The sequence below is a fragment of the Echiichthys vipera genome (assembly GCF_963691815.1).
Source record: "Echiichthys vipera genome assembly, chromosome: X".
NCBI classification, from domain to species: domain Eukaryota; kingdom Metazoa; phylum Chordata; class Actinopteri; order Perciformes; family Trachinidae; genus Echiichthys; species Echiichthys vipera.
The window spans coordinates 11,961,339-11,981,813 of record NC_139825.1 but is presented as its reverse complement, the minus strand read 5'-3'; the positions used below and the strand labels follow the sequence as shown (position 1 = coordinate 11,981,813).

The 20,475-nt window shown below is 39.9% G+C and overlaps 2 protein-coding genes across 2 annotated transcripts in view; both read right to left on the bottom strand.

Annotated features, from left to right (window-relative positions):
* Positions 1–13,163, bottom strand: part of chd5 (chromodomain helicase DNA binding protein 5) — a gene marked incomplete at its 5' end in the record, with an annotated part of 48,095 nt that extends 34,932 nt beyond the window's left edge. Inside the window, 3 exons of the mRNA XM_083939161.1 lie at positions 3,988–4,133; positions 12,772–12,862; positions 13,116–13,163. Coding sequence (XP_083795287.1) covers positions 3,988–4,133; positions 12,772–12,862; positions 13,116–13,163 — 285 coding nt within the window. The remainder of the gene's footprint in view (positions 1–3,987; positions 4,134–12,771; positions 12,863–13,115) is intronic.
* Positions 13,164–14,015: 852 nt separating this feature from the next.
* Positions 14,016–19,213, bottom strand: rpl22 (ribosomal protein L22). Its single transcript, XM_083938544.1, has 4 exons — positions 19,165–19,213; positions 18,160–18,270; positions 17,711–17,835; positions 14,016–14,194 (listed from the first exon to the last, which is right to left on the bottom strand). The coding sequence occupies exons 1-4, from the start codon at positions 19,174–19,176 to the stop codon at positions 14,050–14,052; spliced, it is 393 nt and encodes a 130-aa protein (XP_083794670.1). The 5' UTR covers positions 19,177–19,213; the 3' UTR covers positions 14,016–14,049.
* Positions 19,214–20,475: the final 1,262 nt, after the last annotated feature.

Below are 20,475 nucleotides of genomic sequence, written 5' to 3'. Positions count from 1 at the left end.
TGCTTGTGTGTATTATATGTTTGTATGTATGTGTACATTTGTAAATCTTCCATTAATCTCAAGTATAGCTTTCATGGGGGGTTTGTGTGTTTGAAAGTGTCAGTGTTTGGTCATCTTTTTAAATGTCGTACTTTTTTGTGTGTGTTTCTTTCCCCATTTTGTGTGTCAGTGTTTGTGTGTCAGTATTGTGTGTACAATATGTAGGTTTCTGTGTGTGTGCACATGCTTAGAAGTGAATTAGTGCACAGCAGCTTCATGCTCTGCCCGCTGCCTGTTGCTCAGCAGGCCTGTATGGATCCATGAAGAGACTTACAGGCGTTTTGCTCTGCAGCGCAGTGGAAAGCCTCACGTTGCCGCAGCGCCCGCCAACCCTACCAGCAGCCTGGCTGTGTTGCCATGGTGACCAAATTTGAGCAGTGTCTGGCTCTCTCGTTCTCTCTCTCTCTCCCTCTCCTTCCTCCTAGTTTTCTCTCTCTTTCTTATAGCTCACCCCCCCTGCACACCTTCCTTTTCTCTCACTTTCTCTTTTTCACATCTCGCAGCCCCCCGCCATATTTTCTCTCTCACTCCCTCCCTTTACAGCACCCCCTTTCTCTCTCACTCTCTCTCTCACTCTTTCTTTCTATCCTGACCCCCCCGAGCACACACTCGTACTCTATCACAGTGGCAGCCAATGGAACAGCGCCATCCAATCAGACACGTTTGCATAACGAGCTTGTTATGCAGAAGCCTGTGGTTGCCGAGCTGGTGCTCCTGCACCCGTCTAGACAAATCTCATTTATGCATAAAGAGAGAGAGAGAAAAAGAGAGAGAGTAAATTGGAGATATTGGATGGGGGATGGGAGTGGGGGAGGAGATGGAGATGGAGGGAAAAAGCAAAGAAGCAGAACCACTGTTGAGAGCAACTGTAAAGACAAGATGGAACTGTGCACAAACCTCACTGTGGCCCAGAGTTCAGTGTTACACACACATCATTGGATCTAAGAGGACACTGGCAGCAACAAAGACGGTGTCTCTTCTTTTAGAGGGGGGAAAAGCAGATAAGCGCTGATAGCGTAATAAAATTAGATGCTTCCTCATAATGGCTCTGCCTCGGGGAGATTGCAGAGGATGCACGCAGAAAATGAGCGAAGACATGGATATTCAATAAAATCTAGTTCAACAAGAGAAAATACTACTGTAAAAACACTTTATGGTTCCAAAACAACCTCTTCTTTTTTTCCCAGCTCTCTGTTGACTCACAATCCTTGAGAGATAACTGAACTTATAAAAAGAAGACAGAGGCTCATCTTAAAACCGACTGTGTTTCAGCAAAAATATGAACGCTACTTGCAGCTCACTCACAGCTTCATGGATGTTTTATGGAGCCATTGCAGCCTCTTTTTTTTCCAATAAAATGAACTGCCTTCTACAAACTTTAGTAGATTTCTTTTTGTAAAAGGGAGACAGGAAAACCCTTCATAGTTCCTTTGTTTCTCTGCAGATGAGAGAAAGAAAGCAAGTACGTTTCTTCCGGGCTACTGTTCCTCCTGTCAGTAGCTCTGACCTGAGACTGGGATGTGCCACTGACAGTCTCTGACCCCAATTGACTTTTGGAACCTGTCTGACCCTTTGGGGATTGATTGGAAGTGAATTACAGCAGCAGCAGCTTCTCAGTGGGAGGACAAGAAAGAAAGAATGAAAGAAAGAAAGAAAGAGAGAGATTGGCGGTTCCTGTGACACAAAGGCAGTAACCAAAGCAGCGGCATCACGATCAAGGCAAAGTGAGGTGATGCATATGAGAGGTGTGAGAGGAGAGGGAAGAAGGAGGTAAATAGAGAACAGTCTGTGTGTGTGTGTGGGGGGGGGGGGTGTGAGAGAGAGAAGGAGGAGAGTGTCAGAGGGAGCCCCCCCCCCCCCCATTAGCTCAGTGAGACCCAGAGCTCAGTGTTTACCACAAGCAGCCAAAGGGCCGGGTGACAGCCAAGCTCCTCGCAGCACTGCTGGCATCTCCAGCCGAGGGGAGCAAAGGGGAACATCCTGGCTATGTCACTGACACTGTTAAAGCCATCGCCAACACAGACGGGAAACGCACTGGGAGTACAGTGAATTCCTGTAATCATTGAATAAAAAATTGTAAATTTCCAGGAAAAGTAAATGTAGAAGAGCCTTTTACAACAACGTCAGAGCTGACTTCATGAGACGCTGCTCTTGTTCGTGAAATAAAGTTATGGTAATAGTGGACAACTGAGTAATGTCAAAGGTGTTTCCCATAGTGATAAATCTACTGTCAGTTATCTCCCAGCGGCAGTTCTCTTAGATAATTGTTTTGGTTTTATTGTGTTACACTGAATTCTGTGACTCCTCCTATTCTGTGACTGATTAGGAATTGTTGTCGCGGCAAGGTCAGTTTCACCCTGGGGTTAGAGCTTAACAGTTAGGAGTTGCATAGATCACGATAAAGCAAGGGGAAACACTTATCAATGAGAAATAGACTTGTTGTCTCGTGTTTCGTGTAACACCTGCCTAAGATCTTTGCTATCATCGACCCTTTTTTCCAGCTGTAGCAGGGAACTGTACTGTAACAAAAAACAAAACAAAGTGCACTGTAAGCCATTTGCACATGACCAAAGGGTAGACATATAAAGTTATCAACAACCTAACAGGGAACACATTGAATGAAGAATTTAGCAGCCAACAAACCAGATGTTTCCCTCAAGATCAACTTTTAGAAGCCAGTCGATACCAGAACAGAGCTAGAAGAAAGGTGAGTATTAAATTAAGATCTTTCCAGTGGACAGAAACACAGCTCCCAATGACTCCTGAATTGGTTAGCTAACACACACTCACCGCAGTATGTCAGATTAATGCGGCTTTAAAGCAAGAGCATGTCACATTTGAAGTATCACTCCTCTTACAAATAAAAATAAAAACAACACACCCTTGCTCAATTCACCAAATCAGGGTTTTGTGTATGCAAGGATATTTATATAACCTACTGCTGTATAAAGGACGTTATTGAATCAGTTCACTACTGTTCTGGCCCATTCAGACACAACACAACAGCAGTACCACTGCGCTCTGAAACACATTTTTTCCCATAACCCATTATTTCCAACAGCTGGCGTCACGCCAGCTGTGTCAAGTGCCCAGTGAGCTCATGCTGCACAGAATACCTGTGTGGCCAATAGAAATGAGGCAGCCAGCCAGGCATGGAAGGCAAAATGAAAAGAAAACTAATATTGTGTGTGGATGAATTCCCCACTTTCATGGACCCACAGCCTCTTCTTTTTTGCTGCTCTCTTTCCTCGTCTGAATAGCAGGCCAAGAAGCATCTTCATTGCTGACAATCATAATTATGTAGTAATTGCTGGAAATTTAAAAAAAAAAACTCCTTGTTTTGCTCTGCAACAACCGACTGGTCAGTGCAGATCAAATGACCTGAAAAGGCGCTTTATTTTCATTCATTGCGTACCTGTAATTATCACTTTTGTCACCAGCGGCCACTGTGGCAAACGTCACATAGGCTTTAAAAGCTTTGGGATTAGCCTATCTTAGTGATTAGTGATCTCACCATAACAAATCTGCTTAAATTAAGTGACTCACTAGCGTTAATGCTGAAAGCATTGCAAACCTCTGACCAGTTGTCCAAATGTTGGAGCTCTGTTGCAGCTCTGACTGCTGCTGCTAGCTTGGCACAATCCCTATAATTCTGACCCATCAGCACCAGCTCCACAGACACAAATCCACACTATAAACCGGCCCTCGGTGCCCATAGCTTACACTGGCAGTGACAGTGACACTGCTGCCAACCTCCTCTAAGCCTGAGACAGTCCACTGCCTCTCATTTAGATTATAGAGGCGGCCCAGCAGCCAAAGAATACACCTTTTATACAATTGCAGAGACATCAGAAGAGGGGCGTTTTGAGAAATAGAGCACGCAGGGGGCAGCTTGAGTCACAAAGCTGTCGTATCTGAGGTCATGACAGAGTGTGAATTACGTCTTACCTCCTTTTTCCTCTTCTTAACTTTGGGCATTTTCCCCTCTTTCATCTTTTTGGGCTTCTTCTTTTGTTGTTTAAGGGAGTCGTCAGAGAAGAAGCTGCCGAGGGCTGTGAGGGGAACAGTGTTGCGCTCACCTTCGTCATCCTCATCTGGACACACAAAAACAAAAACATGATCTGATTAGGAACACAATGTATTCTGTACACATGGATGGATATGGAGACAATGGCCCCCTGGGCACAGACATGCAAAAGCCCCCACCCCCTTTATAGGAGCAAGAAACAGACTTTGTGATGCTTTCACCTCTTTTTTGTTTGTTTTGCACCCCTCTGTAGTTATTAAGCATGTTTGTGGTCATTTTGTGGTATTTTCTGTCTCTTTGTTGTCATTTTGTTGTATATTTTTGTGCCTTTGTGGTTGTTTTGTGTCTCTTTGCAGTCATTTCATGCTCATTTTGCGTCTCTTCATAGGTGTTATGTGTCTCATTGAGTGACATTTTGCAGGTGAGGCCCCTGACACTTTTGACTTCACAGCTCGTGTCCGGTAGTCATGTTCGATAACCCATCCATGACTTACATTGAGATCTTTAGATGATATGTTTGAAAATGAGGCTGATGCTGGGGAGTTTGACGAATCTACAGAAAATTCAGCTTGTAATAAGCCTGAATAATTACATTGATAAAATGCAGGCTCGTACACTGTCATGCTGAAATAACTAATCAAAATTGATGAATAACAATAAAATTGGTAACAATTTTGGTAATTAATTGTTTTAGTCATTTATCAAAGAAAAATAGCAAACATTTACTGGTTCCAGCATGAACAAATGTGAGGATGTACGTAGTTTCTCAGTCTGATATCATTGTAAATTGTATATTTTGGGGTTTTGGACAGTTGGTTAGACAAAACAAGTGATGTGAAGGCATCACCTCGGCTTTGTGAAACTGTGATTGGCATTTTTCACAACTGTCTAACATTTAATAGACAAATCAAGTTATATCTATAATGAATTATTAGCTGCAGGCCTAGTATGCTGTGAAATACATCAAAGTGAAAAGTCTGTTAGCCTGTTTTTGATTAATCATCACCAGGCTCAGTTGGCAAAATAAGCCTCAGAATCAGACATCATTGAGTGTGGATCAACTTTACCTGTCAACATGCAAATAGATGGAGTGCCTGCCCTGCCGCTAAATGGGAACTCCCTGGAGAACCACTGAGGTATACTGAGCATATCTTCTGCCTTTAATGCTTGCTGGGACTAAAGCGACCCACTGCTGGTTGTCAGCTGCACTGTCTCAAAGCTGCTGTGTACAAACGCGCTGACTGCTGAGCGCAGCAGACTTCAGTGATACCATAGTGGGTCACAAAGGCGTAAGGATGGAAGAGAGATGGCCCCAAACAATACATCACTATAAAGAGACACAGAGAAATGCACGCAGGATGCAAACGCCCCCTAAAGGTCGATCTGATCTTGTCTTTTGGTCTTTTTCAGTCTACCTATCTGCGTGTCTCCCTCGCTCGCTGCGTCTCATGCAGACAGACTGGAGGGCATGAAATATGCAGCACATGTATCAGAGTCAATCCGCCAACACTACTGTAGCCCTGCAGTCTACCACTCCCCTGGGTAGCTGGAGAGAGAAGTTGGGGAGGAGGGATTCCTGACACACAAACCTCACTAACCACTTATCCTCTATTTAGCAAAGCAAGCAGGAGGCACCTCACACACACATACACGCATATAGAACACACCACTGATTTTGAGCTATAATCAGTGGCTCATAGTGTTTCCTTTGACCACAAGATGAAGAGTGTCACCCCTTCTTTAGTGCTAATTGGGGCTAATTTGTGTTTTATGTGCCCAATATTCTATCTATACGATCCATCTATCCTTTTATCTGAGCTTTGCCTCCTGTTCTTTCTTTCTGTATCACACACAGCTCCTCCACATGCTCCTCTCTCCTTTATGTGTCTCTTTCTAAATAAAGCCTTGAGTTTATGTATTCAGTATCTCAAACACTGAGCTCTTTTATGTCTCAGATGTATGCAGTCGCCTTCCAGGCAAGCCTTGCATCTCACTCAGGCGCACAGATGACGCCATTGCTCAGATGCAGATGGAGATGGCCCTGGATTACAGAAAGCACACAGTCTGTCACTCTGCAACTCTTTTCATTCAATGACTGTGACTGACAGTTTGACCATACATCACTTATTAGATACCAGATGATGCTGCACTGTGTGTCCCTTGCTCTGTACAATAAATCACTCAAACTTGACAGTGGTGATGGGGTGTTACTGATTATAAAAGTTCAATTATATTTAGCAAACCAGAAGAATACTAGGGATGGCATCATGGGTCTGTTGATCGTTCAGTCCACCCCAACTACCAGATAGATTGCTATGAAATTTTGCAGACATCCGTAGTTCCCAGAACTTTAATTACTTTGGTGACTGTCTGACTTTCCCTGCCGTTTTTTTTATTTAATTGACCCAAAAAACTGGTTTATGATTTGTGATCATTTGTGTATTATAATCATTCAGTCACTTGTTTGGGGGCACAGACTATATAAAGAAGGACAACGAGGCTCCAGTTCCTCCCACCGTACAAAGGTGAAACCAAAATATTGTGTATTGCTGCCATACTGTAATTTTGGAGCCAGAGTCTGCGCAGTATGGGTCAGGTGATAGAGACATGTTATCGGAGTTCGTCCTGAGTTGATCACAGCTGCTTATGTTTCATCCCTGTTTTTATAGTATCAAGTAACAAATTCAAAACAAACTTAAAAAATGAACACTCAAACAAATGTCAGCATAATCAGGACTAGCTTAAATGACAGAAAGCATATTTATGAAAAATTATGTGACATGTCTTTGACTTTTCATTTTTGTCAATTTACCATCCAATAACATGGAGGTGATGGGATTTATGACCGATGCTGCAGCCAGCTTTAGAGAAGCTGTCAAGCCGTCAATGGTTTGGCAGGTTCAGCCAATCAGCACCTTTGTCTTGGTTTGACTACAACACCTGTATGTGTCAGCTGCCAGTTTTCGTGTAGTATGCAGTGAAACTGGCCGAGAGAGAAAACCATGAGATGTAATTTATATCAGAAATTGTTTTCATTTATAAGCCCTACATGCACGTGTACATTCAGAAACATAACCTCACATTTCTGCCTGCTGTTAATAATACAAACTAGTGCAGATAACATCCCAGCGCCCCTGCATTCTTGCTGATGCACCACAGTGGTCACATACTCCCAACTAACTACAGTTACAGTCCAAACTATTAAGTCTTCATTACATGATCAAATACCCGTAAAACCATCCTCAGCAGTATATTGCGACCCTGTTCTGACCTGGCAGTAACATCAAAAACCACATTGGGAGGTGGTTCAGGCCACATGTGTCCACCTTCTCATAGAAGTAAGAACAGGTATGTGACTCTGTCAACATTAAGGATCCTACTCAACTGCCTCCCTCTGCCAGAGAGGAAGTACATCCTCATTCACGGGCTGTGTCCACAACATCTAAGCATGTAGCTCTTTGTATTTTGGCTGGTTTTGTATTCATTTATTTTTTGAGATTATTTTTTGGGCAGTTTCTCAAGCCTTTCATTAGATAGGACAGACAGGAAATGGGGATATGCAGCAAAGGGCCGCAGGTCGGAACCGACCCTGTGGTCGCTGCCTCGAGGAACTTCAGCCTCTTTACATGGGATGACTGCTCTAACCGCTGTGCCACTGGCCACCCCTTTTTTGTATATTTAAACATTATTACTTTGAAAGTATTTCTCATGTCACAGAAACCACTGAGAGTGACTTGTATGTTATGGATGTTATTATCAGACTGTTGGTGATGTGTCCGTTTTTTTCCTTATTCAGCTGCTTCGGAATGGATAAACACATTTATTTCCCATAAATTCTTCACATTTTTTAATTATTATTATTATTACGCTTTTATTGTGAAGCAGCGAAATTAGGAAATGGGATTCTGCAGTAATTTAACATGACTGAAAACTAGAGCAGCCAGCGAACTGAACACAGACACAGACACAGACTTTTAAAAGTGGACTTCTTTCTGCTTTGCTGCACAAATCACAGCAGGTTAACATCGTTATTTATATGTTCATTAAATATCACAGTAATTCGCAACATATTACGCAAAAACACCGCCGTTTACGAGAGAGAAAAGTTGGAAGTAGGAAAGTTCTCTTTCCTGAGTCATCTCACTATTCTGTAATAATGATTTATGATAGAGTAACAGCTGAAATTCACACACAACACAACAAAAACGTTTTTTCACTTAAATATGTAGGTTATCTTTATCCTTAACGGAAATCAGAGTGGGATAAGTGTAATCAGATCACAAGTGGTTACTGAAGACTCCTGTGGAGATGCATGCTGCTGCCAGGTGAGAACAGACTGACAGAGTTGTCCACTTGTGATCGGTTCAACCAGATCGGGTGTCCCTACCAAATGGAAACTGGGCCTGTGTTTAGTGCTCATAAGCAAATATTAACATGCTTGCACGCTTAACTAAGAAAGAGAACAACTGCTAAACATCAGTATGTTAGCATTTGTTTAAACACCCCTGTGCATGAAGCCAAGCCTCAAAACTGCTACAGACTTAAAAATCAAACAAAAAAATTGAACACATACAAATAGTCTCTCAGTAATGCCCCTCATTTAAAGGCAGGTGTAGAGGAAATGCAGTTGATTAAAAAAAGATGTCTTTGTTTAACAACTGTGTTGCCTTGTAATTTAATCTAAGCCTGCCTACATTAAATGACCTGTACAGTCCCCAGAGGGAAAGCCTCAGGGGAATGATAATCTTTCAGCTCGGTGAGCGGACCAGGCTGTGCCAGGTGTTGGAAGGGTTGGCGGGGGAGGTCACTCAGTCATGTGGCACAGAGAGGTCTGGCATCAGATTCTTTTAAAAAGGGGACCAAAGCTCCACTTGGCAGGGGAGCCTTCTGTAAAGTGTGAACAGATGCAAAGACACAGTTCTGACCTTCCTGCAAGGGCTTGGCCACCGGACTGACCCATTAGAAGGGAGATTCATGAGCAACTCCCAAGTGACGATGCTAGAGTTTACGGGAAAGCAAATTAGCCATTTCTGTGCTGGCCCCCTTGTGGTAATGCCCACGTAATGTTGCCCAGCACTGCTTGACATGAAGGAGGAAAAACAGAGCCATAGCTTTTCCTCTCTTCATTGATCAAGTGTTTCATGACGTCTGCAGACAAAGACATCCATAGACTATTATTAGAAAATGTAATCATCAAAGTGATGGAAGGAAAAAGACTAAATAGCACCATTACCACATATCTATCATAGGGAATATATGCACAAGATCAGAATGTGTGCAATATAGAGCCAATATAAAAACAGACTGGAATGCTGCACCGATCATCTGCAAACACACATTAAAAAGAAAAAAAAACATCTCTTATGCACAGGCTCCGTGCACGCGCAGCAGGAAAAATGGTGTCAACTTTCACAGTGAGGGATCCAAAAATAGACCCCTTTCCAGTTGGGGATAACATTAGTCGGCACACAAAAGCCCATGATAATCTTTCAATTTTAGGATAGAACAAAACAATTAAAACAGAAAACACAATGGAACAATCTGTGACAGTGTGTGCACCCGGAGTGAAACAAAGGGAATTAGGACACTTTGTGTGCCACAACAAATAAAGCTGTAATAGGGTTGCTTTTATGGGTCTGAAGTAGGACGTGCTTCTACATTGTGGCGTTTTAATTGCCCGGAAGCATCGTGGCATATTGAGGCTGGGAAAAAAAATATGACCCGAATTCCTGACCTTGTCTGTCACTTTGATGCCTGTTGATGTAAACTGTCTGAAGACTGCTTCCTGTATCAGCAGCATAACAATCAATCTACAACACTTTGTCCGTGGAATGATAAAAAAAAGATGACATTAACCTCTGTGATTGTAAAAATCAATCATACACTAGAATCGCGTCATTAAGACATAATAAATGTAAATGTTTGGTTTTCAGTACATTTGCCCTTCAGTGTGTCATCACGGGATTACGCTGCTAAAGAGTCCCTTTGATATGTTTACAGCCAACATGAAATACAAAATTATATCGAGGCAGACATGAATCCATTTCAACTGACACATGAAAATGTCGTGATTTTTCAAACTGGATTATCTTCACTCACCTGCCATAATCAACTCCACCTTTCCTCCCATATACATGATTAACCAACTACAGGGTTATTGGGGACACGCATCAGCGCTTGTGTTCTCCCTCAGGCTATGGCTGGCAGTCATAGATGATGCTTCAACTGCTCAACACTCCTCTCTGTCTTTCCGCTTCTTTCTCTCTCTCTCTCTCTCTCTCTCTCTGTTTGTCTTTTTCTCTCCATACTGCACACCATCCAATGCAACCCTGATGGTATTTATCTGTTTCATGAAAAACATTGTGTGTATACTGCATAGGAAAAAAGGTTTTATAAAAAAATAGAGAGCCTCATAATTATGTGCAGATAATACAAACTATACTTTCTTGAGGCAGGGGTACAAAATACACCAGCATCTGAGGCTCAAGACCTTTATTAATAAGCACAAAATGCACCATGGCAACCATGTTGGTGACAAATATGCATTAGTGTTCATGCTTGTATCTTTTCAGTAGTTACTTTGTCTCAATCCAGTACCTTCATTTAGACCAAAAACTCTGCTGTTATGTAATTTTGTGTGGCTGGAAACAACATTGCAAAGACCTTTTACACTTTTAACTTTCCTTTTATACTCAATCTATCATTTCAACCATGTAACTTTTCTAAATTGTGGTATGAAAGGAAAGAAGAGGGCAGAGCAGCATCTTTTGAGTCTTGCCCTTGGCATCAAACTATCATCATCTGATAATCAGAGCGAGTTGCATGAAACAAAGAAAATATGAATCTATTGCCCGTACTGGCCAAACTTACACTGTGGCATAAAGATGCCTGGTTCATCTGCCCTGTCGAATGAACTCCATCACTTCAGCCTCTGACACACTGGACCAGTAAAACACATCCATAACAATTTAGGTCTGACTGTAGATTTTGATGAAAACGGGTTCTGGCTGCACATGACCGACACCCCTGGTAGCAGTTTAAACATGTCAAAGTCATGGCAGCTCTACCCTTTATCTAATCACCAGAGGAGCCGTTTTTATGATGCAGCAGTCACGTATAAAATCATATACTATTAAAGGTCCTATACTGTAAAAAGTGAGATTTCCTTGTCTTTTTTTATTACAAAGCCGGTGGAGGTGATATATAAATACTGTGAAATTATCAAATTGTTCAATCCAGAGAAATGCACAAAGCCAGTATTCATAAACTGGGACTTCAAACGAGCCGTCAGGACTTCATACGCTTACGATGTCACAACTATACTATATATAGAAAGATACTTTACAGCGCTGCTATAGTTATTTCCTGGCTGCAATGACAGCACAGAGACAACGAAAGCGCAGATGCAGAAGACTGGCCAATCAGGATGGCCTTTTTCAAGAGGGAGGGACTAAAACGGAGCCTTTCAGACAAGGTGAAACAAGTATTTTCAGATAGATAATATGAACAGAATTATGTGTTTTGAACATTAAAGAATGTAAACCTATTCCAGTAGAAACTCAAAATAAAAGTATGAAACTGAAAATGAGCAGAATAGGGAACCTTTCAGAAAACGTAATTTTAGTCAACTTAACACTATTACTGGTAAAAGTAATCAGGTGCTTTAACTCTTTTGCCACACAATTTTAGGATAGAGAACCATTGCGTTGCATGGACACCTGCCATAAGCCAAAAGGAAACTAAATAACCACAATTTGGCAAGTATCTTCTGGTGGACAGGTCATTCATTCGGAAACCGGGATTAGTTTTAAACATTTAATTTCATTTTTAAGGAGTGCAAATGTCATGTAGTCGAGGCTATAACACAACAATTGGTTCATTGTCACAGTGCTTGACAAATGTATTCTACAGCCACAAGAAATATTGCACAAACACGGCTTGTGTGAGAACTGAATGCGCTGCGTGTCAGGAATGTGGGTTACAGTTAATTTCAGTTAATGCACGACCCAGAGCTGAAGGGATGCTGGTGACCTAACCATGGCCATCAACAGTGCACATGATCAAGGCAAAGCACCAAAAAGGCACCGAAGACACCAAAAGCACACTTGAGCACTGTTTACTGTAGCCTACACGTGGCTTTCACATCTCTGCGGCCATGCAGTGCTAAGAAAAACATTTAAAGTTAGAGCAGCCTCCAGATCCCAAACATAAGCGCATCATCTATAAAACGAACAAGGATGCTGTCACCGTAGTCCATTTCTACTTAAAAGCATAAGCACACATCCACTGAGGAAACATCACAGCATACACGGACACAGTAGCCGAATACATTATCATGGGTTTCTAAAACAGCTCTCTGGACCAAACTTGTGTTTGGACTCGAGCTAAAAAGCCATCCACTTCTTGTACACGCATGCAGCTCGTGAAAGAAAAAACAGCCCACAGAAGCCATGCAGCAGGGTTTTCATCATGCCCCCCAAAACACGCTGGATGTTAGGACAGCCTGGAGGCACCTCCAAAAATCCGTTCCCACCTTAAAGACACTAGGTCGTGCAAAAAAATAATAGCATGACTCTGCTGCTTATTGCACCCCACCCCTTCTCCTTTCTGGTCTCAGGAACGCAGGACAAGCCCTTTTCCCCGCATTCAAGGCGTAGCGGCGCAAAATAATCTGAAGGACACCCCGCCTCCCCCCTTTCCCTCACCTGGCATATCGTCTTCAAAATCCATGTCGTCTTGTCCCTCGTCTTCATTACTCAGCGACCCCGGCATCTTTATCTCATAGCCCCCCAAAACCTTTTAGGATGAGAATACTGAAAGTTAACCCTCCAGACGCCGCAGCCCAGTCTCTTTCTTCAACCCAAAAAAAAAGAAATGTATTCGCAGCTGAATTAAAAAAATGTTTTTTTTATTTTTTTTTTTGCAGGGAATCTGAGTCTCTCTCGCCCTCTCTCCACGAGTTAAAAAAATAAATTTACATTATTTTTTCCACTGATCTCTATCCAGGTCTTGCAGTCTGAAAAATAAGAAAGACAAAAATGGAACACACATGCCCAGATTGTGACGTCTGGTCTGTTGCCATGACGATGCATCCCATAATTTCACCCACAACTAGTTAGTCACGCTATCGTAGTTACCACTTCAACTAGTAGTGTGGAAAAAACACCGTGAGGCAACGCCGTGCGCCTCTAATAGGCGGATACACTGTCGCGCCTGTCGCCTGCTCATTCCACTTTGGAGGTCCGGCGAATTGAGACAAACTTCTGCTGCTTCAGTGTTCACTCATAACCTTTACTCTAAATATGAAGCCAGGCGGTAGGGAAAAAACTGCTTATGCCAATTAATATATTCTGATCAAATGTACGCTTTTAATTAACGCCTAATATGTAAAAAAAACAAATAAAAAAAAAAAACACTTGAAATCTGTTTCATTTCGCAAACTTCCATAAAAAAATAACAAACAAGTGTACCCTGATGGCTGCATGCTGTGAGAGGAGTCCTGACTGCCAGTGGTGTCACTGTTGTCAAGGTTACCACAGCTGCAACACAGGATGCCCCGCAGAGACTTCACTACAAATACATATCAAAGTACACACATCAAGAGCTGGAGTGTCCCGAGCGCACAGCTGCAGTGGAGTTTTGTTTTAGTGTTTCCATTGTGTTTAATTTGAGCCTATTATAACCAGTTTGTTTAATTTCACCCTTTTTTCTTGCTTCCACTTAGATTACTGTCAATAGAGCCATAAGTCAAGTAAAGGTGCCAAAGGAAAAATAAATAGCTAATTTATTGTGAAATGTTTTTGGTTTTTTTAAATTGTGCATCTAAATATTTTTATGATTATGACAACAGCATATGGTGTGGTATGTGCATATGTAATTATGCTGTGTGGAGGCACAGAGAACAAAGTGAAAGCATATTTAAAAAAAATTAAAATCACAACACAATGCCTCTCTTTTGACTTTTTATTTAAAGTGGTATGAAGTTAATCTTCATCCTCTTCCTCCTCTTCATCCTGGTTGATCTGGAAGTAGCGCAGCTCATAGCTCTCCTTGGTGTTGGCCACAACCCGCAGCCAGTCCCTGAGGTTGTTCTTTTTCAGGTACTTCTTGGTAAGATACTTCAAGTACCTGCAAGACATTAGGGGGAAGGGGATCAGAATGATATATTAGTCAAAAGTAGGTCATATTTATAAATTATTCCTAATTACGTCACCCAGTTTGCAGGTGTGCAGACTATAAAGACAACTTGTGACAGTTGAGACAAGTCTTATATAACCTGTAATATTATGCATTTACTCATAATGCATTAAAACCCTAATGCCATTAAAGGGTAAAGCAAGTTCTTTGTTTTGTACTTTTGGATTATTTACTGTCCCAACATGACATATAGCCAATTTCAAATAATAAAAGCAGTTTCTAAATGAAAGTATACACAGATTAAGGCAGTGTTCTTCCACTTTCTTCAGTCTGTGCATCATATGAATAGGATCTGATGGCAGCTCCATCTTTTACTGACGTTTCAAACAGTTACAGTTAGGATATATGAATAGAAAAATCTCCCAGAGTTTCCAGTCATAACATCAAGTGCTCCATTAAAGAACGAGAAAGTGTTAAGAGTCCCCCTCTGGTGGTGGCGTTCCTCGCTAAGACAGAAGGTTTAAAGTCTTCATGCAGTACTCATGTATTTGTTTACACATTTTTTAAAGCAAATTAATCAGGTATATTAATAAAGTTAACATTTTTAGTATGTTCATTTTAGTGACCACTTGACTCCTCTTTGTATATTTTTTAATCTACTCAGTACATTGTAGTGTTGTCAAAAATAATCGATATTAAAAATGAGTATCAAACAGCGGAGCTAAGCCGCTAACATCATCAACAACAACTGATTCCAGCGTTTAACCTCCTCCATGGAATCATTTAATGTCCACAGAAATGACAACACAATTAAACAAATGAGAATTTGCGAAGATTTGTCATATTTATCTTATTTTCACTACGTCAGACAACTTTATAGAAGTGTTGTTATTGATGTTTGTTTTTTCTAATCTTTATTTGAAAAAATGATGCCTTCATTTTTGTAATCTTCTCACCCTGGTATTGAAAATGGTATTGAGTATTTTCACAGGTATCTGTAACGCCTTTGCAATTACAGTATTGTGACAACTCTGGTACAGTGTACTGTAAAGTAGAAGAGAATTGAGATAGGTTTTAGGCACAGTCTGTGGGGCAAAGACAGAAGTTCATTCAAGTCCTGTTTTTGGACTGAATGGATTTTTTTTGTGGTTGCATAACTTCTCTTTCGAAAAAGAAAAGAAAAAAGTCCCAGTAAATCTATGATAATAAAAAATAAAGTGCATTTAGCCGTTTTGGTTTCAGGGTATTGTGCATGCTGGCTCACTGTTGCAGCTCACTGGGACATCTGAGTAGACCTTTTCAGTTGCTAAGCAACGGCTTGGGTCCTAGTCAACTTCCTGATGATGTCATTCAAGGAAAATATGAAAGAAGAGTCATAAGTCACTGGTGCCAAACTGGTAGTATTCTACATTGTATTTGATTGTAATAAAGTGTATTTGTTATTAATACCCCTCCTCAAAACTGTTAATTAAATATTATTCAGGCGGGCTACTGTTAGTCAGTCATATTGATAAGGTACGTCAGACCTGCCCCATTTGTATGCATAACGAAGTAGCAGCTATCTTGGACCAAACAGGTGCTTGAGCGGAACTATATGCAGCTGCCGCAACACAGCTGCGATCTGTTTCAAGACCAATAAGGATACAAAAATGTGCGCATTTAAAAACATCATTTAGCGTCACACAATGTGTTTTATTATGTGGAAACATTTTTCAGCCAAAGGTTAAACAGCAGATGTAATGGCTGTGATGGATTAACGTCAATTAAAGTGGCACCAGAGAAGATTTCTAATGACCATTTCTTCTTTCACATTTTCCTCACTGCAACACGAAGTAAACTGGGACACGTTTTCCAACTGTCAAACTGGAGATATAACAGAGGCATTGTCAATGACATTAGCAACGCCTGTGGTTTTTCTATGACGACAATTCAAAATGTCTACTATGAAAAACGCAGGTATGTTTGAGTATTTCCTGATGAAAACATTTTTGGATGCCACAAACTAAATTCCACCTCCATTGTATTGGGCAGCAAATATCTCAAGATACTATGAAAAACAACCAAAACTAACTTCATGGCTGAACACCACTATGAAGTTCGGGACAGCCAACAAATCCTACTTAAAATGCACAATTTTACATTATTTAGTTTCCTGTATATTACACACAGTATAGCATGTCTTTTATGTTGCAATTTTTGTTTTGTTTTTTTATAACATTTAGTTTTGCTTCACGTTTGCACTATTTAGAACTCATTTATTGTATATATTACTTATCCTTTTTTCTTTTTTTTAACCTTTGTATTTACGGCACTGTGGGTCGGAGAGACCCGTATCTTTGATTTCTCTGTCTGGCACATATTGCAGTTGACTTGAAATTATCTTGTGATTTGGTTGAAGTGACTTTAAATCTCCCATTTCCAAAGGATTAAAAGAATGCGTAGTAACAAAGACAGGAACCTTTAAGATAAGCGTATTTTCTCCTTTATGTCATCTAATTTTAAAGTTAAATAAAAATACAACACTGATGTATTCTTCCTGGGTTTGCGCTCATTGTTGAGCATATCCAGCTGTTAATTATTAGAGTTTAGGGAACTAAGTAAAGCATTGTACTGCTGTTTACAGGGGCAGCATAAAGTATTTTTATCCACCTAATCAAAAAGGCACATAAATTTCAGTTTAAATGTACGCTATACTTAGAATATTTTCACCTTTTTACCTTGCTGTTAGACAGGCTTTCCTCCCTCTCATTCAGCTGTTCAGTCTTTCTCTGCAATACCTCTTCTGTGTACTCCGGCTCATAAAAAGGATCCTCTCAGCTCCACAGAGAATGGCATTTCGCCATTGCTGTTATAATCAACAATTTTGATTTTCTGGTATTTGTGTATTTTATTAACCATGGAAAGTCAGAATATGCGTAGGAATACGTTGAGAAAATGTAGTGCCAAAAGAAAAGAGCTGTCTGACAGCAATGTCAAGAGGTGAAAGTATTCTAAATACAGCGTACACTTGATCTGAGGTGGTACTAAAGTACATTTTGTAGTAACTGCTGCCTCCCGTCCACAGCAGATTCTGTGTTGGTACTCCCGTAAGGCAATACACCGATTATGGATACGTACCTCATACAACTCCACTTCAGAAAAGCCAAACTACACCCTTTAATCAGTTTGAGATGACCGGGTTCTACCATCTTCATCATATTTGTCGTCAGTTGACAATGTCAAAGTCCGTTTTTTAAAAACCTACATTTATGCTCTGCTTTTAACTTGAGTGAACACTCTGAACAAACGATGAAAATATATTTATATTTTGTCTAATATATATTAAAAAATAAACATTCACTACATTTTCCAATGGGATTTATGCGTTCTCTCTTCACCAAAAGATAACTACACAGTGTGGGTAATTTGACACTTTGCTGAGCAGAATCACTTGTACAGTGACATGCAAAAACACATTTCAGTCACTGGACATGACGAGACTGATAAGAGCTGCATTGTATTTTGTACCTCTTTGAGAAGGGAACTTCAGAGTTGACTGCAATTTTACTCTTGCTCCTCTCAATGGACACCACACCGCCGCCGAGGCTTCCAGCTTTGCCGTTCACCTTGATGCGCTCCTGCAGGTACTGCTCCTGTTAAGTACAGCGGGCACAGCATGTCACACAATGATTCTGATATCATGATTTCAAATTTGTATAACAAAGAAAAAGTTTGATGTACGGTTAAAAAGGCTACAAGTACTGACATGTGACACATTGTGGTCGACATATTGTTAGTTTCCATTGAAACCACACTGTCTTTATTCTGAACTGACTGCAAACCATCATATGCAATGCCTTGGGATTGATCCCGCTGATATGACAGAAGCGTTTGACACCCAGGGGTCGTGTTTGACAGCTGCTGCACATTGTTTAACACGCAAGAGGTCTCATGTCTGTCTGAACTGGTCTACTCACAAAGTTGGCAGCATCCATGATGCCATCCTCCACAGGGTGAGTGCAGTCCAGCGTGAACTTCAGGATCTGCTTCTTCTTCTTCCCACCCTGCTTCCTGACCACCTGCTTTTTCTGCGCACAGGAATTGCGAGTTACTCAAACCACAACATTAAAACAGCTAAAAGTACACATTGAACTTAATTGATCAGTTGTCACATATAATTGTTAGTACTATGCAGTGAATTTTGACTTCTACTTTTCAACCCATCCTAAAGGAGCAGTGGGCAGCTGAAAAAAAGCGCCTGGGGAGCAACTAAGAGTTCAGTGTCACTGAAACATGTAGACAGGAGGAGCTGTGGATTGACCTGCAACCTTGTGGTTTAAAGCACAACGTTCACACATAGTAGCTTGATCGATGATTAATCTGCAATTTTTATGGCTGTTTGTTGAAAAACGAAATATTAAAAACACACTGAAAAGGATTGTAAGGGTATGTACATTACAAAAAAAAGGGTAGGACCCGAAAAGCATTTTGCTTCCTCCTAACTTCCTTTCGGACAACACAGTATTTATTTAATTTGTATATACTGTTGTTCACAGTTAACTTCATTCGAATTTTTTTTTATTCTTTTGTATGTTGTTCGAAATAAATTAAAAAATGAAATGAAATACACATAAAACGCACTCATATCAAACAACTTTATTAACAGCTGTTAATAAAGTATCAAGTGACTGGCCATCATGTTTCAACACTGTCTGACACACTTTAAAAAGTAAAAACCTCTGACTTCTCTATAACCCGTAAAACTTCACCACCCATGTTTCAGTTAGCCACCGTTAGCATCATCGTTCAGTTAGCACCAACGTGGTTTTTAGCCGACACAGCGAGCAAAGCTAAAATAAAGATGCTAAAACACGCGTGGCTCCTATATTACTGTACACTTATTACACACACATCTGCAAATGTGAAAGACAAGTTAAAATACATCGTATATATGCAGTATATTTGGTCATTTTACTACTCACAATCGGGGCCATGGCTGACACTTTCGGCAAAAAGGAAGGAGCGAAGTCTGCGCAGGAACTATAATACCCGGCCGCACAATCGATCGCATCGGTTTATCTGGGATTGATGAAGAAGCCTGTGGATCTATATTAGTGCACTACTAATAATACCTCTACTTGTTTTTAATCGCATTTACTGCTGCCGAACCAGTAACTTACCTTGATTTGTATATTTAGTCTTAATTTTATTTTTAAAATTTCTAATTTTTTTATTTTTTATTTTTTATTTTTTATTTTTTATTTTTTATTTATCAAAGAAAAATGCATCAAAAAATGCATACATCATATTCAAGATAGTACAAGTTATACACATTATAAACAACCGAGCGAATTACATCTATTAAAGATAAAGAAAATCAAAATAAATAAAATACTAGACAAGGCTAAATAATAATTAATAAAAACTAAATTAAATACTAAAATAAAATAATACAGTAGGTCAGTCAGGAAATAATGTTCATAAATGTTCATAATTTCGATGCAGGGCTTTTACAATTTTACAAGACTTTACATATTTTTTGTATAGTTTCATCTCATTTATAAATCTATCAAAAATCGTTTCGAGTCGTTTTTAAGAAACAGCATTTGTCATTAGGTACTTTGCCAGAATAACAAGATTATTGTTACCAAATTCTACTTGTTTGTTAGATGTAACGTTTTTGCTTTAATAAGTAGAAATAATACAACTATAATAGCAAAGCATGTATCGAGCTGATTATGTACTACACTACATTTCAGAGGGAAAAATTTAGCTTTTGTAAATGTAACAGTTAAATTTATTTGACACTTTTTGCATTTGAAAAAACATGCCAGAACTTTTAACTTCAAAGCAATACAAGTAAACCATACTCAATTCCTCTTTCAATACCACAGTGAAAAAAAAATCCATGGCATACAAAATATTCTAAATAAATTATAATTATCAAAATTTGAATAAATAACCTGCATAACATGCTGGTGCAGAAAAAGTCACTAAATCATACAGTTGATTTTCTTCCCCATAGTTGGATATGCTTTTTCTTATTGTCCGATTTTTAAAATATTGAAGTATTGACACTTTTGACAACCTTAATACAAAGTATCTAAACAGTACCTATTTACAGCATTAAAATGTGATAAACATAATAATATAATACTTCATAATAATATAACACTGTGAAAGGAGCCTTTTTGATACTATACAGTTAGTTTGCTGATAATATTGAGATGTCAAAAAAGCATTGTAAAACAGTTTAATTAAATATAATTTCACTACAACATTAAACATTTTGA